Raw genomic sequence first — 18,145 nt, 5'->3', positions numbered from 1 at the left:
TTTGTGCATTAAAGACACCAAAACATTAAAATATCTCATACTTTCAAAACCATTTAAGATTAAATTTAATGTTGCATTTCCATAAAAAGACAAAAGAACTTTAACATTAGTAACCTGATGCTTTTTGGTCAAAGCAGGCATTTATTGAAGTCTCCACAAACACCTGACAAACTGAGGAACTCAAGTCTGATTGCAGCCATTAACTTATTTCCTGCTGTTATCTTCCGCATGATTGTAGAGGGCATGCACAAACAATACTTCCTGTGTGAGTTTTTAAGTGTGTATTCATTATAAACATTGGACACATGTGAAAGTCTGACATCACAATTACAAACACCTGCAGAGTCACTGTAAAGTCTGTTACATACTCTCTATTAGCAACACAAGCTAAATATATATATGATATGAATAAAAAGAGCCTTATCTTTTTCCACATTAGACATATGAGTAACAGCAGGCTAATAAATGAAGCGCGCCTTTAACTTACAAAAAAAAAAGTCTGTGTCTGTCGTTGTTACGAAGTTTGTCCACCAGAGAGTGTTGAAACTTTATATTTACATGCTGTAATTTGTACCATAGACTGTATATAAGCAGTGGACATAGCCTTTGTTTCAAAAGTAAAGCCGATGCACTAGTGCCTTTAACCTGCATTCTTTATAATGACCAGCAGAGGGCGACTGATTGAAAGTCTATGAGAAAATGAACCTATTTCTCTCTTGATTTATTCCCTCAGTAAACATTTCCCTAATGTGTTTATGGTCTCAATCTCTAGTTTAAAGTCTTATTCAACACAGAGTGATGTTCATTTAGTCGATTATGCTCCCATTTAGAGTCACAGAGACCATAAAGCAGGGGAGGATTTAGTTTTGTTTAGCGTCAGTTGTACACAAAAGACACAGAAGAGTAATTTTTTAGGATGTTGACTTTGTTCAAAGCCTTTATGCCAGAAATGTGCTGATTGATATCAGTTACCGTGATCCACGGATGCAGCTGGCTAACCACGATAGTGCCAGTCTCCGTCTCCACCCCCCCGATCCCCGTGTCCAAATATGGTCACTTCCCGTTTCAAAAAAACCAAGATGGCAAAGGCCAAAATGCCAAACTTGAAGCTACAAAACTGAGTCAAAGTCACAGTGTCTACTTCAACTTCTTATACACAGTCTATGGTCAAAGGTCTCTAATATAAACTAGGATCCTAATCAATAATGTCTCTTGTGCATTAACATACAAAACACAAATATTGACCAATGTGTGGTTGTAAATACTTTCTTGTATTGTGCCGAATATGTAGCAGACCTTAAGTAGCTTCCAAACCTTCAACTTCCACACACAAACATCAACATAAACATTGAAGCAGCATTACAAACAGAATAAAAGTTTGGGTGTCAAAAATCTGTGCATGGCAAAGAAGACGACAGACCTGACAGTCCTGCCACGAGTTATAAAAGCCTTTATGTAAAGTAAACACCGAAGTACCAGTATTTTTGTGCTTTCAAGCAGGATAAAATGTGATAAAACTGCTTCAAATTAATATTCATGTGTAATTTCAACATCTATATGATGATTTCAGCTTTGAAACCAAATAATTTAAAGCCATGCATTACGCGCGACAATGCTAAATATTCTCAACAGCACCCAAAAATATTAGAGCATCAAAACAGCCTGAAAATTTATAAAATATAAAGCAGACTCCTCCTCAGAATACTGTACTGAAATGCATCAAATGTATGGCTTTATTCGCGCTCCTCTACTCTATATTTCTGATTACTCCTGGATTCACCCACAAGAAGAAATATTTAACAATTCTTAGAGTGTATTGCACTTGATATTTGCATGTGTCACTGATAAAGACAGTCCAAAAGAGAGAGAAGGGCTGGTTGTGACAGAGTGCAGAGATTAAAGCGGCCTGTAACAGGCGTCTGGCTGCCACATACGCAGATCCACCACAATCTGGTTCAGTTTCTTCATCCACAGATTCCTCTCGTCTTTCGTGTCTGCACTCAGCCAGTTTCTGCACAGAAAGACAAAACGGTGTTCCTGGTATTTGTAGAAAAACGTATTTGTGTGTATTAATATGTGTGAACAGTAGGGACTTACTTGGTGACACACATGGTGTTCTGGCACTGACTGACCAGCGTCTCTCTGTCGTCCTCTCTCTGCGGTCTGACTGTGATGAGCTCAAATGTGTTGGGTCGGGCGCAGAACTCTCTGTTGACTGGTTCCACCTTCTTGCTGGTGCAGTTAGCCAGGTTGATGCGACCGATGGGATTCTAACAAGAGGAGAAATGAAAGAAAAGGTCAGCACAGTCTGCACCACATCAGGGTCCTGTTTTAGAAAGCTGGTCACTGAAACTCAAAGATACTTTAACCTGTATCTTCTTATAAATACCTGGGATTCCTAACTGATGATTCGCTATCTTTTTACTCCTACTTGTATGACAGCTGTATATACCTCGTATTCTTATTCTTATTTTCATACTGTATTTACTGACTAACTATTTTGTCTTTGTACTGCTGCAACACGTGCATTTCCCCCGTGGGGATCAATAAAGGATTATCTTATCTCTTATCTTTAAGCTTCATATGCAGCAGCCGGGCTTATATTTCTTAGATTTTTCTTTTGCTGGGAAAAGAAGACTTTTGCGGTTTCTTTTATGTCCCTGATTGACTACAGTGATGTTTTTTATATGCATTAACTCTCTGACTACACTCTGACTCTGTATACCATGGAGCACTGAGGCTCATTACAATCTTGGGACCTAACTCATTATTGCTCCCCGTATGCTCGAGCCAGCGTTGACCACCCGTAGACCAAATCGCTGGCATGTCATTATTTATAAAAGGTGATTCTTAACTTGCTTCCCTCTTACTTATGTCATTTTATTAATTTGAAAATGGTTGAAGCTACAGTCTTCACTTTGGGACCCATTCACAAGACGTAATTTTGCCATCTGTCCCCAAAGTGTGTCTTGGAATTGGTAAAAGGGGTTTGAGGTACGCTGCTCCCGCGGCTTGGAATCTGCTGCAGGAGGATTTAGGTCTGGGGGAGCTGATCTCTTTAAATCTTCTTAACTGAAGGCGTTGGAAGATGTTTCGGGTTGTAGATGCTTTAACTAATGACTCTCCGCTATGTAAGCCAGAATATGTTAGACCTGTGTTTGTGACTGCTGTGTTGTATGTCTGAAACAACGTATGTCCCGATCCCGATCTCACCTATCGGGTTGGAGCCGATGTCTGCATTTTTTTAAACTGATCTGTGGTCGACAATTTGAGCCGTCATCTCATCCTGATCATTTACGTCAGCTGTCGTAAACTGAGCATAGTTTACGGTCGAATGCAAATGTGCAAGTAACTTAGCATTAGCAGGTGTTGCGGTATATGGTTATGTTTGTCTGTATTTTCAGCAGGTCTTCTAAATGCTGTGATGTCATATTGAAGAAGATATTTTCTTTAATTCTTTTGTGTTTGCTCGATGTGTTTGCTTAAATCACCTTGCGCTTCTCATCGTCTGGGTACGTCCAGTAGGAGATGCAGTATCCTGATAAGACGCACCACCTCCTGTGCCAGGCTCCGAATCCGCTCACATCTTCAAACATCGTCTGGAAGAAGAAAACATGTTTGAAAGGAGAAAGAGCATCAAAGGCATTTGGCCTGTCTCAGCACTACACCCAGACCTATATATTGGTCTGCCAATATTATTGGATGACACAGGCCTGATCAGTTTTACGATATGTGCCAGTGGGAAAATGCAGGATACAATGCTTAGGGCACAATATCATTAGAGTTTGTCCAGCAGATGGCGCTCTGACACCAAAGTTTACAATCCTCTCAGCACTGTCTGCAGCAGTTGTCCCAGCTACAATTGGTTTATAATTTATACTAATATTGAATATCCTTTTATAAAGTTATGTTTAAGAAAACAGAGTGCCTTCTCAGATTCATACTACTGCAAAATGCAAATACCAAAGAGTCTTTTTTTATTCCAGCTCAAAGACATTCCCTTTATCTGCTGCTACATTTGTTATTGGTGATTCTTTCCCCGACTAAATTCAAAATCTCATGACATCAGTCTGGCTCTGTTCAGCGTTATTAACCCGTGGTGATGATCTGATCGGCTCGCACTCACCAGGAAACCTTTCTCCTCCACCTTCGAGCCCACCTCACACTGCATCTTGAGGAAGACGTGGCCCTCCAGAGGGCACAAGAACGGCACCTTGAATTCAGAGAACAGACTCAGGATGAAAATCTCCAACATCAAATGTTACAGGACAGTCAGACAAGTAAAGGCTTTTCTGTGTTAAATACTGGGACTCACACATAAATTAAAAGCTTCCCCTTTGTGATCAGGTTTGACTGACTGTTAGTGTACCGATGGAGTTAGGAATATTCTTTGTCACATGGTGTTCACCCTCCTTCCCACACAAACATGACAATGCAAACAAACAAGGGGGCAAGTAGTAACCTTGGTATGAAACATGTCCCTGAGCAGTTCTCTTTCACCTCCTTCATATTTGATCTAAAAGAAAGATAGCAGGGCAGGTGAATGAAAGCACAGGGAGAGCATGCAGTCCCAGGAGAACACACAGGGTTACTGTGAGTCTCTGTAGAGCCTGGACACAAACATATGATCCAAGACGTCACATAAACAGCGTGGATACAGTATGCCCAGGCGCACATACAACACACACACACAGCAGAATATTGAGAAACATTTTGTACCTTCTCAAGAGTAAATTTGCTTTTCCCGATTGAGGACAGGTTGAGCTTGTGCGATCCGACCAGGACGAAGTTACTGGTGCGAACAGCATTGGGGCCGCCCGGACTGGCGACAACTAAACACAGAAAGAAAGAGTTCATTAAGGCCTCCAAATTCCCCGGCTTCTTTGGCTTGATCATGTAAATAAACAGTTTTAAAGTCCAACTGTTGACATGTTACATTCTGACTATGTATGCTGTTAAAACATAGAATGGAAGAAGCTTCCTGGACTCAAAACAGTGTTAGTTTAAGGTGCTCTTTGGACCAAGATACATGAAGTCATAAATCACATGATACATATGATTATTGATGATTTCTTTACACTGATATATAATTGGACATACCTGGTGTCTGGACACTTTTCTGTAAGACAAAAGGTGAAAAACAAAATTAAAACACTAAATTTCAGGCACAAGTTTCATTATCAAAATTTCTCAAGTGTAAAATATCTAAAGGGGCAGCAGAAAAGCCGTCTAAATACTTACAGTGATGGCGAGGAATCTCTTTGGAGTGATAGCCTGGAACAATTAAAGTAAAGCAAATAATGTATTTTTATTGAAGAGGGAAATAAAGCAGTGACAGCACAAAGCGTCTGAGGTATGTTTGATTATAGCCTGCTGGTTAACATTCTAACTATATAAAATAACCACCCAGACATGTGCAGAGACAGTTTTGCGGTGATGACATTAAGAGCTGCAAAAACTGATCGAAGCATCTATTGGCCCTTTGACAGACAAATAATCTGCAAATATTTTGATGCAAAAATGGCAAACAATGCTTTTTTTCAGAGCCTCAAATACGTAGATTCTCTGTCTTACTCTGATTTCTATCATATTAGAGTTAAAATATTTGTGTGTTGGAGTAAAAAAGCAAGACATTTAAAGACTTTAAAATGTCTGTTACATTTCCTTACAGTTTTCTGACAATTCACGGACAAAAAATTAACTGCAAGACTAAAAAATAATCGTCTGACTAATCAATTAAGATATTTGTCGCAGCTCCAGTGACAGTCTTTACACTCCACAGTGCCAACCCACCAACACGTGAGGGATTTGAGTTTAATCTGTTCATACCGACATACACAAATCATGGGCTTCATGAACCTGTTTCCATATCATCTGGACACACACACACACACAGCTCGTTAATTATTCAAGCATGTTACATTAACGATTGACAATTACGTTTTTGCATTTATTAAAAAACATAAAGCAGAATTTACCTTTGACTTGTTGGGTTTTTTCTTCTTGTCAACGCAGACTTCACGCTTCTGCACCTGGAGAGGACATCAGATAAGACTTGTGAGAAGCAGCTCAAATCATTTATGTGCCAGTTATCAAGAAAATGAAAAAAAAAGCTGAGCAACTATGGAGGAAGATAAGTATTATGGCCTCAGCACACAGGAAAGATGATTCTGAATATATGTTGGGTAATTTAACGTGCTTGATGACCAAACTGACCAAAAAAGCTGCAGAACTGAGTTAGGGCTGCACCATGTATCGTATAACAATTGCGATGTGTGCACGTGAAATAGTCACATTGCAGGATGTGCAGTAGTGAGGAAAATTTACTGAAACATGTCGAGCTGCTACTTTATTGTTGCTCGGTGCAAAACGGAAACTCGCCAGTTTCTCGTTTTTAATCACTCATCTACAGAAAAGTCTGATTTCACATTAGTGCAGCTCTTCATCAGAGCACAGAGTGAACTGACGCTGAGCTGCAGAGTCTGTGTGTCACCGGCCTGTAAACTGTAAACAAGCACAAGACGCTGCTGCTGTCACAGATCATGTTGGCAAGATGATTGAGGCAGACGCTTTTTAAAAAAATGGCAGTTAATATTGCAACCCCAAAAGGTTATCGCAATGTCAGTATTTCTCAATATCTTGCAGCCCTAATATCAACCGAAATTCATAATATCAACAGATCTGGAATGATAGATTAAAGTTTCTTTCATACCCTATGATCAGATCTAGAAAACATAGATGAATGCCTGAGAGAATTTCATAGCTGTAGTGTGTTAAAAGTTTTGAGAGTATTTGTTTTGTCCAAAGAAAGGACTGAAAAAGCGTTCCATGTATGGTCAGATCATCATTATTTCGGTGTCTGTAAACCAGGATGCCCGATACTCACCAGGCCATAGACCTCAATATCAATCTCAAAGTTACTGGAGACATCAGGTCTGAAAGAGAAGAGAAAGGGGTGTTTAAAGTCAATATTCAACGATCACTAAATACACAATCATTTTTAAGATCAAAACGTCTTCTTATTGAACAGGGAATAGGTCAAGCTCTGATTCTAATAGACTGATAAAAACACGAGGCCTTAGAGGAGGACCACAAAAGGGTATAATAATAACTATGATATATAATGTGAGTTTGTGATTTACATGTTGAACTTGGTGGGGAAGGCCAGTGTGTCCCCGCTGAGGCCGCGGTGTGTGCTGGCTAACGGTGTGGCCACAGTGTTCTCTGCTCCAGCACGAATCATGATGAAGAACGAGTGTTTGGTCGACTCTGAAATAAAAAAATGAGACACCATTATATTATTAATCATCAGTAGACAACTCAGATAGGAACTTAATACAGATAAGAATCCCATCTCGGCCCTAAATCTATTAATAAGGTCCAAAACTAACACTGCTACTGAGCTATGAGAGGGAATTAAGTAAGAAGAAGGCTGCAGTTTTCATTGCTGCAAACAATAACACTATCAACATGAGTCAAAAAGGGCACATTTTAGATGCCACAATAAAACTGAAAAATAAGAATTAGAGACTACTGATTGCTAGAGAAAATGTTTGACAACAATGGGGTGTTTCTTTAAATTGTGGTGTTATAATTTCAGCTCACCTGGCTTGTTGGCAGTGGAGCAAACAAAGTCTGCCTTGAGAGGCAGGCGGAGGTCCTGCAGGGTGATGGAGCCCTTGGAGGCAGACGTGCTCGCAGGTTCTGGGGCTGCAGGGGCCTTTTTCTGGCCTGTTGGGTCTCCTTTCAGACGGTCCAGCTCTGCTTTTAGTGCTTCCCTCCTCTCCGCTGAAAATGTCAGAAAGGAAAGAAAGTTACGTTGCGATGTGACCACTAGAGGCTGCCAGATCTCACAGTAAAACAGCTTTATTTAATTGGCAAATTCACAGTGGGAATACTTAAAAAAAGACTAATTATGTCCAAAAAAACAAGCTTAATAACATCCCTAGATTCAAGCGTGAATGCTTTGTATTTTACCTCCTTTGAAGATGCTAAAAAACTTGTTTATGCCTCTATTTCAGGTAGATTTAGCTTTTTATTAGTCCTCCAGATCAATCGATTGATAAACTACAATTGATTCATATTTCTGCTGCCAGGCTTTTAACTAGTAACCAGCAACCAGTCTTTGGACTATGAGAGGAAGCGGGAGAGCCCGGAGACAACCCACGCATGCACAGGGAAAACATGCAGACTGCACACAGAAAGGCCCACTACAGCCCTAACCCTGTTTGACTTGTTTAAAGGCTTTTCATGGTTCGAGAACAGACTACATCACTAATTATTTTCGTTTCATTATCTTATCTTAAAATGAAGTTAAAACTTTATGGGTAAGTTTTAAAACTATCATAAAGAAAATGATAATCACACATTCACAAGGGCAGCTACAGGATGTTATAAATAAAGCTAAATAACTTCCTTAAACAAGTGTGTGTGGCATTATTCAAGTTTTGTCTGGATGAACTCACTTGCCACCAGCAGCAGCCTCTCGGCCTCGGCCTCCACTTGGGATCCTTTGCCGTGCTCTTCGTCTGTGCAGCAGTTGAGCGCCTGACTGGCCTGATGAATGACTGTCTGCTGCAGGTTCATCTCATTGGTCAGAATCTACGGAGATAAACAGACACAATGACCGTAAGGCTTCTCCCAGCGAAAAAACTAAGCCGTTACAAATTCTGCCCCGAGCGCTGTGTGTATTTTATTATTGTAAACATGCCCTCCATTAAGTCTAAATGCACCCACACCCACACCCACACCCACACTAACACCCACACACACACCCACACACACACCCACACACACACCCACACACACACACCCACACCCCCACCCACACACACACACACACACCCACACAGTGATCTGTCATGGCCATACCTTCATCTTCTGTTTGATACTGAAAAGACTGGATCCTCTGGGTTCCTCTGCTCTGTTGGAAACGTCCTCTTTCCTCACAATCACCTGTTTCACGTTGGGTCTCTCGGTCTCTTTCACCCTGGTGGATCTGTACGCATCGATGCTAACAAACACAGAACCCAAGACACATATCAGATACACATTTAGGGACAGGACAGTTAACTTTAATATGTTGATTTGGGACCTTTTATCTGATTTTAGTGGTTTGTCTTAATCGTCCTAACCCTGGACATACCTGGCCCAGTTTAACACTGGTCCCTGGCAGGTGCTCCACTTACCTGTAGGGCAGTTTGTGGTCCTCGTCTAAGGCGTCAATACTTTCTGAGGAGGTGGTTCGGATCATGTTCGTTCTCTGGAACTTGCTCGGTTTGGAAACGCGGTCTGGAGTGTTGTTCTTTACGATGAACGAGCTGGCCGGAGTCGACGTCTGCAGAGAGACATGAGGTGAGTGTTTTAAAGAAGAGTCTGACAGTAACATGTCGGATATGTGAGGGAGCAGAAAGAGTCATAATGCTGGTTCCTACCATCATTCTTCTGTCTGGACTCTTCACCACAGCAGCCACAGTCTCTGCCAGTGGAGTGAGGAGGGACATGGAGGAGATATTCAGAGCATCTTCCTCCTCCTCCTCCTCATCCTGATCTTCACTCTGCTCCAGGATCCCATCAAACAGCTCGTTGATAATCTCAGAGTTGATTGATTCGTCCACATTCATCTCTATCTCTCTCACAACCTCCTCTTCTTCTGGGGCTGTTTTCTCCACCACCCTCAGAGGACTGGATGTGGAGGCAGGAGGCGAGACCATCAACCCAAAACCTGCTGTTACAAAAAGTTAGAAAATATATGAATTCACCTAAATAACTTTCAAGAACATGTAGCCTTTACTGCTGAAGCTCAGAGTCTAACATTGCTTGTCAGCTCTCAGACTAAATGTAGAATTGCTAACAATCTTTTTCATATATTTTAACATGAACTGCTCTCAGTTTAGCAGCATTCCTTTTTCATAGATTAAACCTGGGTGGGACTTCTTTTATCGGGGGATATCTGGTAGTTTGAAATAATCGTGGAGGTTGGAAGTTCAAATCCACCAAAGATAACATATGGAGGGTTTTCGATCTTGCACACGCTGTTACGGGGCGCTTCTTAATAGAAACATTAAGAATCGGTTGTTACATGGAGCCTTAGGTAATGTCCAGAAATTAAAGTAAAAAACAGACTCTGCTTATCCTGTAAGAACATGAAGCACCATATACAGACAATCCTTGATTTCACAAGAAGAATCACAGAAGGGGCTATGTAATACTAGTCCTGTGCAAACAGGGCTTAAGGCTAGATAGAGAGTTTTAGATTAACCTTTAAAAAGACATGTTTTAGCTATGCAATTGATTTTCTATTATTCTAATGTGTTTTAGAATGACGTTGGTGAAGTTGGTTTCATTTTAAAAATTGTATACATATTGTAATTTAATTATTTTTCGGAGCCTCTCTTTCCTCCTGAAACGAACAAACTGTTTCATTCAAAGGTCAGACCTTAGCCACGTGTGCGATCCCACTTGCCGCACTGCACTGTCACTCCAAAGTTATAGAAAGCGTGGCTGCTCTACGATCGGGTTATTAGGCCTTATATGTACGAGCCAGAATCTCCAGGAGGTATCGGAATGGTAAGTTGAAATCTTGACAACGACTTGACTACAAGCGAGTGCAAGAAGGCAGCCTGAGGTGAATGACAATTGGTCGATTTCAGCGAAAGCAAGGTCCTCTGTAGAAACCTGCAGCTGTTCTGAACGGCCCATTTCAGAGGCGACCTTTTTAAACATGAAATTCTGGAAATACACGGAATTAAACAGTTTTCACTTTTCACTGTGAACAGTAAACACCCAAATATAAAATATCCATTTAAAAGATAAGGCCCCTTTAAAACTTTGTATTACCCCACAGCTCTCAACATCATAGAATACCTGGAGGAGGGCACTTTGTGGGTGTATCTGTTCCCTCAGTAGAAGGTCCAGCAGGCTCATCCTTCTGCTCACATGGGGCAACTTCAGCCTCTAAGGGTTTGGAAAGCTGCTCCTGAAAAACACATTTATTTAAATATAATCTTGCATGTGCTGTCAGAATTATGGTGTGCGTCATTTGTTTGTTTGTTGGCCAACCTTGACATCTGTGTGTTTGTTGGTTTCAGCTGCTTCATCTTTGTTTTTCCACATGTTGTTGCCCTTCTGGAAGCGACTTCGAATCTGAGCCAGCTCAGACTCTCGCTCCTGAAATGAGGGGGTTGTATTTTAAATCTCTATTTTGTGGCATTAAACTATATTATAGTCATAATAAGAGGATGCACTGCAGCTGTGTCCCTGACATTAACCTACCAGCTTCTGTCTTTGGGTGAGATCAGCTGTGGTTGTGTTTGCAGCCTGAGCAGCTCTGAGCCTCTCCTGGACCAGTCTGGTGTTTGGTGTGACTGATGATGGAGTTACAGTGGGAGTCTTGGTATGACTGGTGCCCCCTGCTGGAGAGCTCTGGTTGGTGCGTTCCTGACACCTCTCTCCAAAGCGCTCCAGGAAAGATTTAACACCTGCATAATAACAATAATAAACCACATTACTAGATACAAGTAGAGGAAGATAACAAGAAAACTACAAACAGTCATTTCTCTTTCTATATTAAGTCCAACATGACTCACAAGGTGCTCCAGCTGTGACTTTTTCCTGGGGGACTGAGGGGCCAACAATGGTGGGTTTTGCCCTGAGTTCTGGCTTCTGGGGGCTGGAAGTGGGATTGAGACCCCTGGAGAGGGCGGGGTTCTTCAGGGGACTTTGAGGAACTGATGTTGAGGAGGAGGGGCCGGCCTTCTGGGGACTGGATGGGAAGGCTTTTCCCTGGATGGAGCTCTTCTGGGGACTGGATGGGAAGGCTTTTCCCTGGATGGAGCTCTTCTGGGGACTGGATGGGAAGGTCGTCCCATGATTAGAGCTCTTGTGGGGACTGGAGACTGACTGAAGTGCTGGCCTGGCTGCAGGAGTATCGGCCTTCTGAGGGCTTGGGAAAACCACTGGGCTCGGTTTTACTGGAGAATTCACAACCTGCAAAAACACAGAAAAATCTCTTCACACATAAGGCATTGTAAAAAATGCTAAAAAAAACTAAAGAAGCAGCAGAGTCTTAATGGTCTCGAGGTTTAACTGGGCATTAAGTACAAAAAAGGACCTAAAAAGGGTCAAATGGCTGGTCGGGGGGGGGCATGTTTATTCAGATACAGGGGCAACCGAAGGCAGTGAGTTGCAGCAAAGTAGCCACATTGTAATTTAGCCACAGTAAATTAAGGCAATCCCCAGCTAACCTGATTGGAGCTGGATGTAGACTTGCTGGCTGTAGATGAGCTCTTGCTTTCAGCACTTGGTTTAGTGCTGAAAGTCACAGTATCCCCTCTGACTGCTAACTTGGGAACAGCTGTGGCAGTTTTCTCCTTTGCATGCTCATTGGGAATGTTAGCATGGCTTAGGTCATCTTCCCAGGATCCGATGGTGGCGGCGAGGTTGGCCAGTCGTCCTCTCCTCCCCACTGGAGTTCCTGAGGACGCAGGAGGGACGGCCACTGGGACCTCGGCTTGTCTGGTTAACACAGGCAGGGGAGTGCAGTCTGGAACTTCATCAGAGGGGGCTGAATAGGAAGAGATGTGTTTGATTATGGCACGGACAAACGATCAGCATTAGCAAAGTCCTCTCTGCTGCAACAACATACAGTACATTTAGAGAAAGCAAGTTGGAGCAATTTTCTTTCGACACATCCTGGCCATTTTGATAGGAGATGTCAAGATAAAAGGTTTTCTGAGTTCCTGACAACATTGTGGTAAGGTTACCTACAGAGAAAGACCTTTTTATTTGTTCACTCCATATTAAAAAAAAAGAAAAAGTTATCTTGAAGAAGAGTTTTTTTGTATCGTTTTTTTACTATGGTTTACTTTTACTGTGGGTTAACTTGGACACCACACAACACAATAACGCTCACTAACCAAACGATCAAGCCCGCTGTACTACAGCAACTCTTATGTTCTGCGAGGTAAAATTATTGTTTTTGTGAATGGGGTCTGGTGCTTTTGAAGAGGGCGATTTAAAGGCCATTTCCTGTTAGAGAAAAAGCATCTTACTCTTTATCAAAGAGGTCCATCTCTCTAGGGATAGGGCTTGGGCGGTATCCATTTTCTCATACCGTCATACCTTCTTGCCAAAATACCGGGGTATAAGATATGAAGGCATTTGTAAAAAGTGCTGGAAAACTGCGGAGCGGCTGTGCGTACCCGTTTCAAGTTACCAGGGTGTGCTCCTGCTGTAACTCTCTGAAGCCATCCTCCAATTGCAAAGAATCCTAAAATTTAATGAGGTCATCATCTGTCTGCATAATATACGGCTGCTGGTCATAATAAGTGTTGCGTAAACCTGTATTATTTGTTACAGTTGCGCCATCTTTCTCAGCACTGCTGGTCACCCGTTCCTCCAGCAGTGGCCCGATGTCTGCTGGCGCATGCTGTGCATTTCAACACATCACCTCTACATAATATCTGCGTCAGATTAATTGAAAAATGAGCGTCTGGATTTTTGACAGCATTGAAATTCATACCGTCGAGATTTCTAAATACCCTGGCATACCTAATACCATGATACCGCCCAAGCCTAGAAGGGATCCCTTCTGTAATGTTGTCAGTCAAAAACATGCACTTTTACTGGACATACTTTGATTGGGCACATTTGCCCTGAAAGATTACATTGCAGCCTTTACAGCCCACCTCGCTCAGGCTTGAAAATACTGAAATTCCCTTATCAAGACAAGGTTAAGTTATTTTATCTAAAAAGCTTAATAAATAAAATTATCTCAAAAAGCTCAAAAAATATTTTTACCATTGCCATCCCAACCCTTCCTCTGCTCTGCCAGCCTCTGAAGACGAGACTTCATGCCAGCAGCAGACACAGCTGGCTCTTCCATCAGGTGCTCCTTGTTCTTCTGCAGGGCTGAACTCACAGGCATCGTCTCTGCCTCTCTGCTGCACAGAGGATCGGGAGAAGGGTTGACAGCCATCTTCTCTGGCTCTGGCTGTACAGTTTTCAGCTGCCCTGGCTGAGACTGAACAGCAGGCCGGGTAGCAGTTTTCTCCAGGGAGGAAGCAGGTCGAATGCTGGCTGGGCCTGCTGGGGGCTTCTTGTCTGTGGGAGGATCTGAGAGCATGGGAGTCACTGCTCGTGTCATTGTTGGCTCTTGGTTCTCCTCTCCAGCTGCAGGCTGGAAATTTTCCCCTGAGCACATGCGCTTGGAGGGAGAAGGCTTGGACGACACCTGTGGAGCTGGGAGGAAGTGATGGGGAAATATAAGTAAAGAGTAAAGCTGCAACATAGTGGTCAAACTATCTCAGCAGACAGCAATCCAACAACGTTGTTCATACCTTTATCAATCACTGGCTCACTGATCACACTGTTTGTGTCGGCCAGCGGCTCTCTGGGCCTTTTGGCCATCTGTCTGTTTGCTGCATTTGGTCTCTCGGCCATTTTCTTCTGCAGGTTCTCTCTGCGAGCCCGAGTCCGCTCCAACAGTTTCTGTTTTGACAAAAAAGTACAATGAAATTACCCCAATGGCTGCATTATACACGCAATGGATAGAAAAAAATCATCACCCGTTTAATATATTATTGGCTTTAAAGCCATAAATAAAGCTATAAATCCAACTTAGGCATAAATAAAAACTTGTGATTTAAATCTTTACAAAGTCTACACCATTGTTAGCGTTGTTCTGGTGTTAGTGGAGTTTCTAGTAAAGTTGAGACTTTGTAGCATCTCTGTTCAAACTAGCGTTAAGCACAGTGTCCTCTGTAGTTTTGGTGCCTTGCTACAAACCAAATAAGTTACTGATGTTACGGTTAGCAGTGTTCTGACATGTAGTTGCATTTCTTTGCAGGTGGACATCAGGCAAAAGCGTAGGGTCAACGGATAACCATATCCACTGTAAAGTTTCAATGCAGAAGAATAAATAAGACTTTGGGTAAGATGCTTGGAGTCAGTTAGCGAAGCTCAGTGTAAAGACCGGAAGCTAGCCCAGACAAACAAAGTTAAACATAAAGCTTTAAAGCTCATTTACTAACACCATGCTTGTTGTTGTTTTTAATCTGTACACAAACTGAGACACATCTCCGGCTTCTTGGGGGAGGTATATTACACACTGAAACAATTTCTTTACCAACAACAGCATGGTGCACTGGCGTCTAAGTGGTCTTCAAAGTGAAGCGGCCAGTATGGTTTCTTTAGAAGTGCTTGCAGATGGTAGGATAGTTTCGGAAACTCCCTCCCTGACCCCCCATGAGGAGCATTTGATCATTTCTGTAACTTTGCGAACAATTTAAACGATCCGACATTCACACCTACTTGACACTTACGTAGAAGGACAAAAGGTTTTGTGAACAAGTTCTTAACAAGAAACCCAACAGACATGAAAGTGGTATCGATCATTTAATCTCACTCACGAAAAGAATACGTAAAAGCAAATTAACCAAACTGGAATTGTCTTTCTTTAATGACACATAAGTTAAGTTGACAGCAAACTGCACATCAAATGTTTACCTGACCAACCATAAATGTTGCAGGTTACACTTTTAAATGGACATGCAGTCAGTTGGGAAGCTGTAACAGTGATTGCTGTTGGTGGGAAAGTGTGATTTCGTTCAATGAGTTAGCAACTTTTGACTTTACGTACCTTTTGGCCCTGCAGCAAAGCATGTGACTTTCTCCTGCGAATTTGTCTATTTCACAGAATCTGAGACTAAGACCTCATAATAATTACACTCTTTTAGATGTGAGAATCTCAACTGGTGTTTTTCAAAATAGGCCAAAATATGCTGATTCTCCATCCTCCAGGATAACTGCTGGATAAACGCAAATATGCTGAACAAGATACAGTACATTGTCTGTGTCTCTACTTTTACACCATGACTCACAAAACAGTCCTTCTCCACCAGAGATAAAAAGGCTTCTGTTTGCTTGCCCTCCTTCCTTCCTCTTTTCTTTACATGACATTCCCTTCCCTTGGCCTCACACCCAGCCTGTCACACAATCTGATTTACTGTTGCTGCACTGTTAACTGTGCAAGTCCCAACACATTCCTGCATCTGCACAACACCGCCTGCACAGTTTCTCGAGGCAGTGTGGAAAACCTCGAGTCACTTTTAGCAGCATTCCTCAGGAATGAGCCACTCCTCCTGCTTTTAGTTCCTGGATTTGAAATTTCAAACTGTACTGGCGCGGATACTGAAGTAACAAGAATAGTTATTACAGTATAAGTCCTTAAAAAGAAAAGGGAAGAAATCTCAAAGAAGGCCAAGTGTTAGACACTTTCCAGGGCTGACACATACCATTACCTTAAATAGAGGCAAAACTATTTGAATTGAATAACATTGCGTTTAACGGACTGAGGCGTGTTTCTGAGTTTATTGTTACATGAATATGGATGTTATTATACTGTATAAGGGACTGGCTTACCACCAGCCACATTGTAAAACGTATAGTAAACTACATAAACAGCAGTTAGAGGATGTATTTATTAGCTAGTTGTTATTTATACTTTATATTTATGGTTCCTCAAGACTGACAAAGAAACAACACGTGACATGTTTTCATTGACCTTGCATTTGTGACTATACACTTCTGTATTGTAACGTAGGCTTACGTTGAAGTACTATGAACGTTATCAAGGTGGTTTCCCTGCGTATTTAACACGTGTGAAAGATTAATACATTGAAAATGTTACGTTAGGTACGTTAGCATTAGCAGGAAACAACTATTGTGACTCCACCTTACGCCAGCTACACATGCGACGTTAGCTATCGTTAGTCAATAAGCTAATCGACTCACCTCAGTAAACGGATCCATTCTTGACAGCTGATCCCTATTCGAGCAATATTTCAACAAATATGTGCGTTAAAATTCTTGTACACCACTCTGTGTACACAAACAGGACACAGGAGCTGAGCGTCTCTCAGCCTCTCTTCTCTCTTCTATCTGCACAAAACAACTACCGTTCAAATTTGAATTTCAGCGCTGCGCCTACTGCGCAGACTCCAGCCGTTAAAGGAAGCGCTTGGGAGCCAATCAGAACAAACAAGCCTTGCTTTACAACACTTTCTGAGCAAATCACAGCCCGGGTGTATGGAGGGGGGAAAAACTGTCATTTTCCAACAAGGCATCACCCAGTCTGAAGACCACAATACACGTGACTTCATTAGGCACAGCACATTTTTTATGAACCAGTCATCTGTGTATTCAACCCTATTTATACCGTCTATGATTCAAACGCTAAAAACGGGCGGTTAAAACAAACGCTGATCTAATAGGTTATGTTAAGGTTGATATTATTAACAAACGTGTCCTTAATAACAGCAAAAAATGAATTTTTTCATTTTGAATTCTGGCTGGAAGCTTTTTTTAATAAAGTATTCTTATATTTCCACCTTTATATCAAATTTCCGTTTCACCTGCATTCCAGAAATAATACAACAATAAAAAAAAAAGGTTTTTCCATAAGATAGCACATTGGCCTACTTAACGGGCAGCATCTTATGAAAATGGGTGTATTATTGCATGATTAATATACGATAGGTACCTCGAAAAAGATGCACATTAAGATTGTGAAATGAGGATATACAATCTACTACTAGAAACTCAAATAAATTACAATATAAGCCTGATATTGACCCTCAGTAATACATCCTCCTTATATTTAGAGATAAGAGATAAAAAGCTCCAGTGTGTTATTGTAGATTTTGTAACTAACTTGGTACCAAAAAGTCAAACAGATAAAATTATAGGGACAGATAAATAAATAAAAGTTGACTATAAACCAGACTTAAAAAAGCTTACAACAAAAATGAGACCTTACATTAATAAAAAAATCAATTATGTAAATAAGTAGGCCTAAATGAAGCAAAATCAAAATGAATATGATTATTTAATACATTTTACATAGACTATGAGCATACCAAAGCTCTATCATAAGTTCTATTTTAAATGCCAGCAGGACAATAATATACATTTAGATTCATTTGAAACATGGCTTCTTCTTTTTTTGTTTATGGGCGGGCTTTAAATTAAAGTTAGCAGGTAGACAGCACTACAACCAGTCCATAGAACTACAATCATGGCGTCTATCAAAAGAAACAAATGTCTGAGTTGTGTGAATTATATGAAAAATGAATCAATCCACTGG

The 18,145-nt window shown here is 41.3% G+C and overlaps 1 protein-coding gene across 1 annotated transcript; it reads right to left on the bottom strand.

Annotated features, from left to right (window-relative positions):
* Positions 1 to 1,250: 1,250 nt before the first annotated feature.
* anln (anillin, actin binding protein) lies at positions 1,251 to 16,917 on the bottom strand. Its single transcript, XM_069681339.1, has 23 exons — positions 16,795 to 16,917; positions 14,340 to 14,490; positions 13,801 to 14,241; positions 12,246 to 12,565; positions 11,589 to 11,988; positions 11,275 to 11,480; positions 11,062 to 11,169; positions 10,867 to 10,978; positions 9,435 to 9,727; positions 9,189 to 9,337; positions 8,872 to 9,013; positions 8,466 to 8,601; positions 7,606 to 7,788; positions 7,143 to 7,269; positions 6,887 to 6,935; positions 5,979 to 6,032; positions 5,242 to 5,274; positions 5,101 to 5,119; positions 4,720 to 4,832; positions 4,127 to 4,213; positions 3,492 to 3,599; positions 2,098 to 2,270; positions 1,251 to 2,011 (listed from the first exon to the last, which is right to left on the bottom strand). The coding sequence occupies exons 1-23, from the start codon at positions 16,810 to 16,812 to the stop codon at positions 1,897 to 1,899; spliced, it is 3,537 nt and encodes a 1,178-aa protein (XP_069537440.1). The 5' UTR covers positions 16,813 to 16,917; the 3' UTR covers positions 1,251 to 1,896.
* Positions 16,918 to 18,145: the final 1,228 nt, after the last annotated feature.

The sequence above is a fragment of the Semicossyphus pulcher genome, unplaced genomic scaffold (genome assembly GCF_022749685.1).
Source record: "Semicossyphus pulcher isolate SPU_LCO1_2020_fin unplaced genomic scaffold, fSemPul1.0.p SCAF_5, whole genome shotgun sequence".
NCBI lineage: Eukaryota > Metazoa > Chordata > Actinopteri > Labriformes > Labridae > Semicossyphus > Semicossyphus pulcher.
The sequence above is the reverse complement of the archived record's forward strand: the minus strand, read 5'-3'. Positions and strand labels throughout refer to the sequence as shown.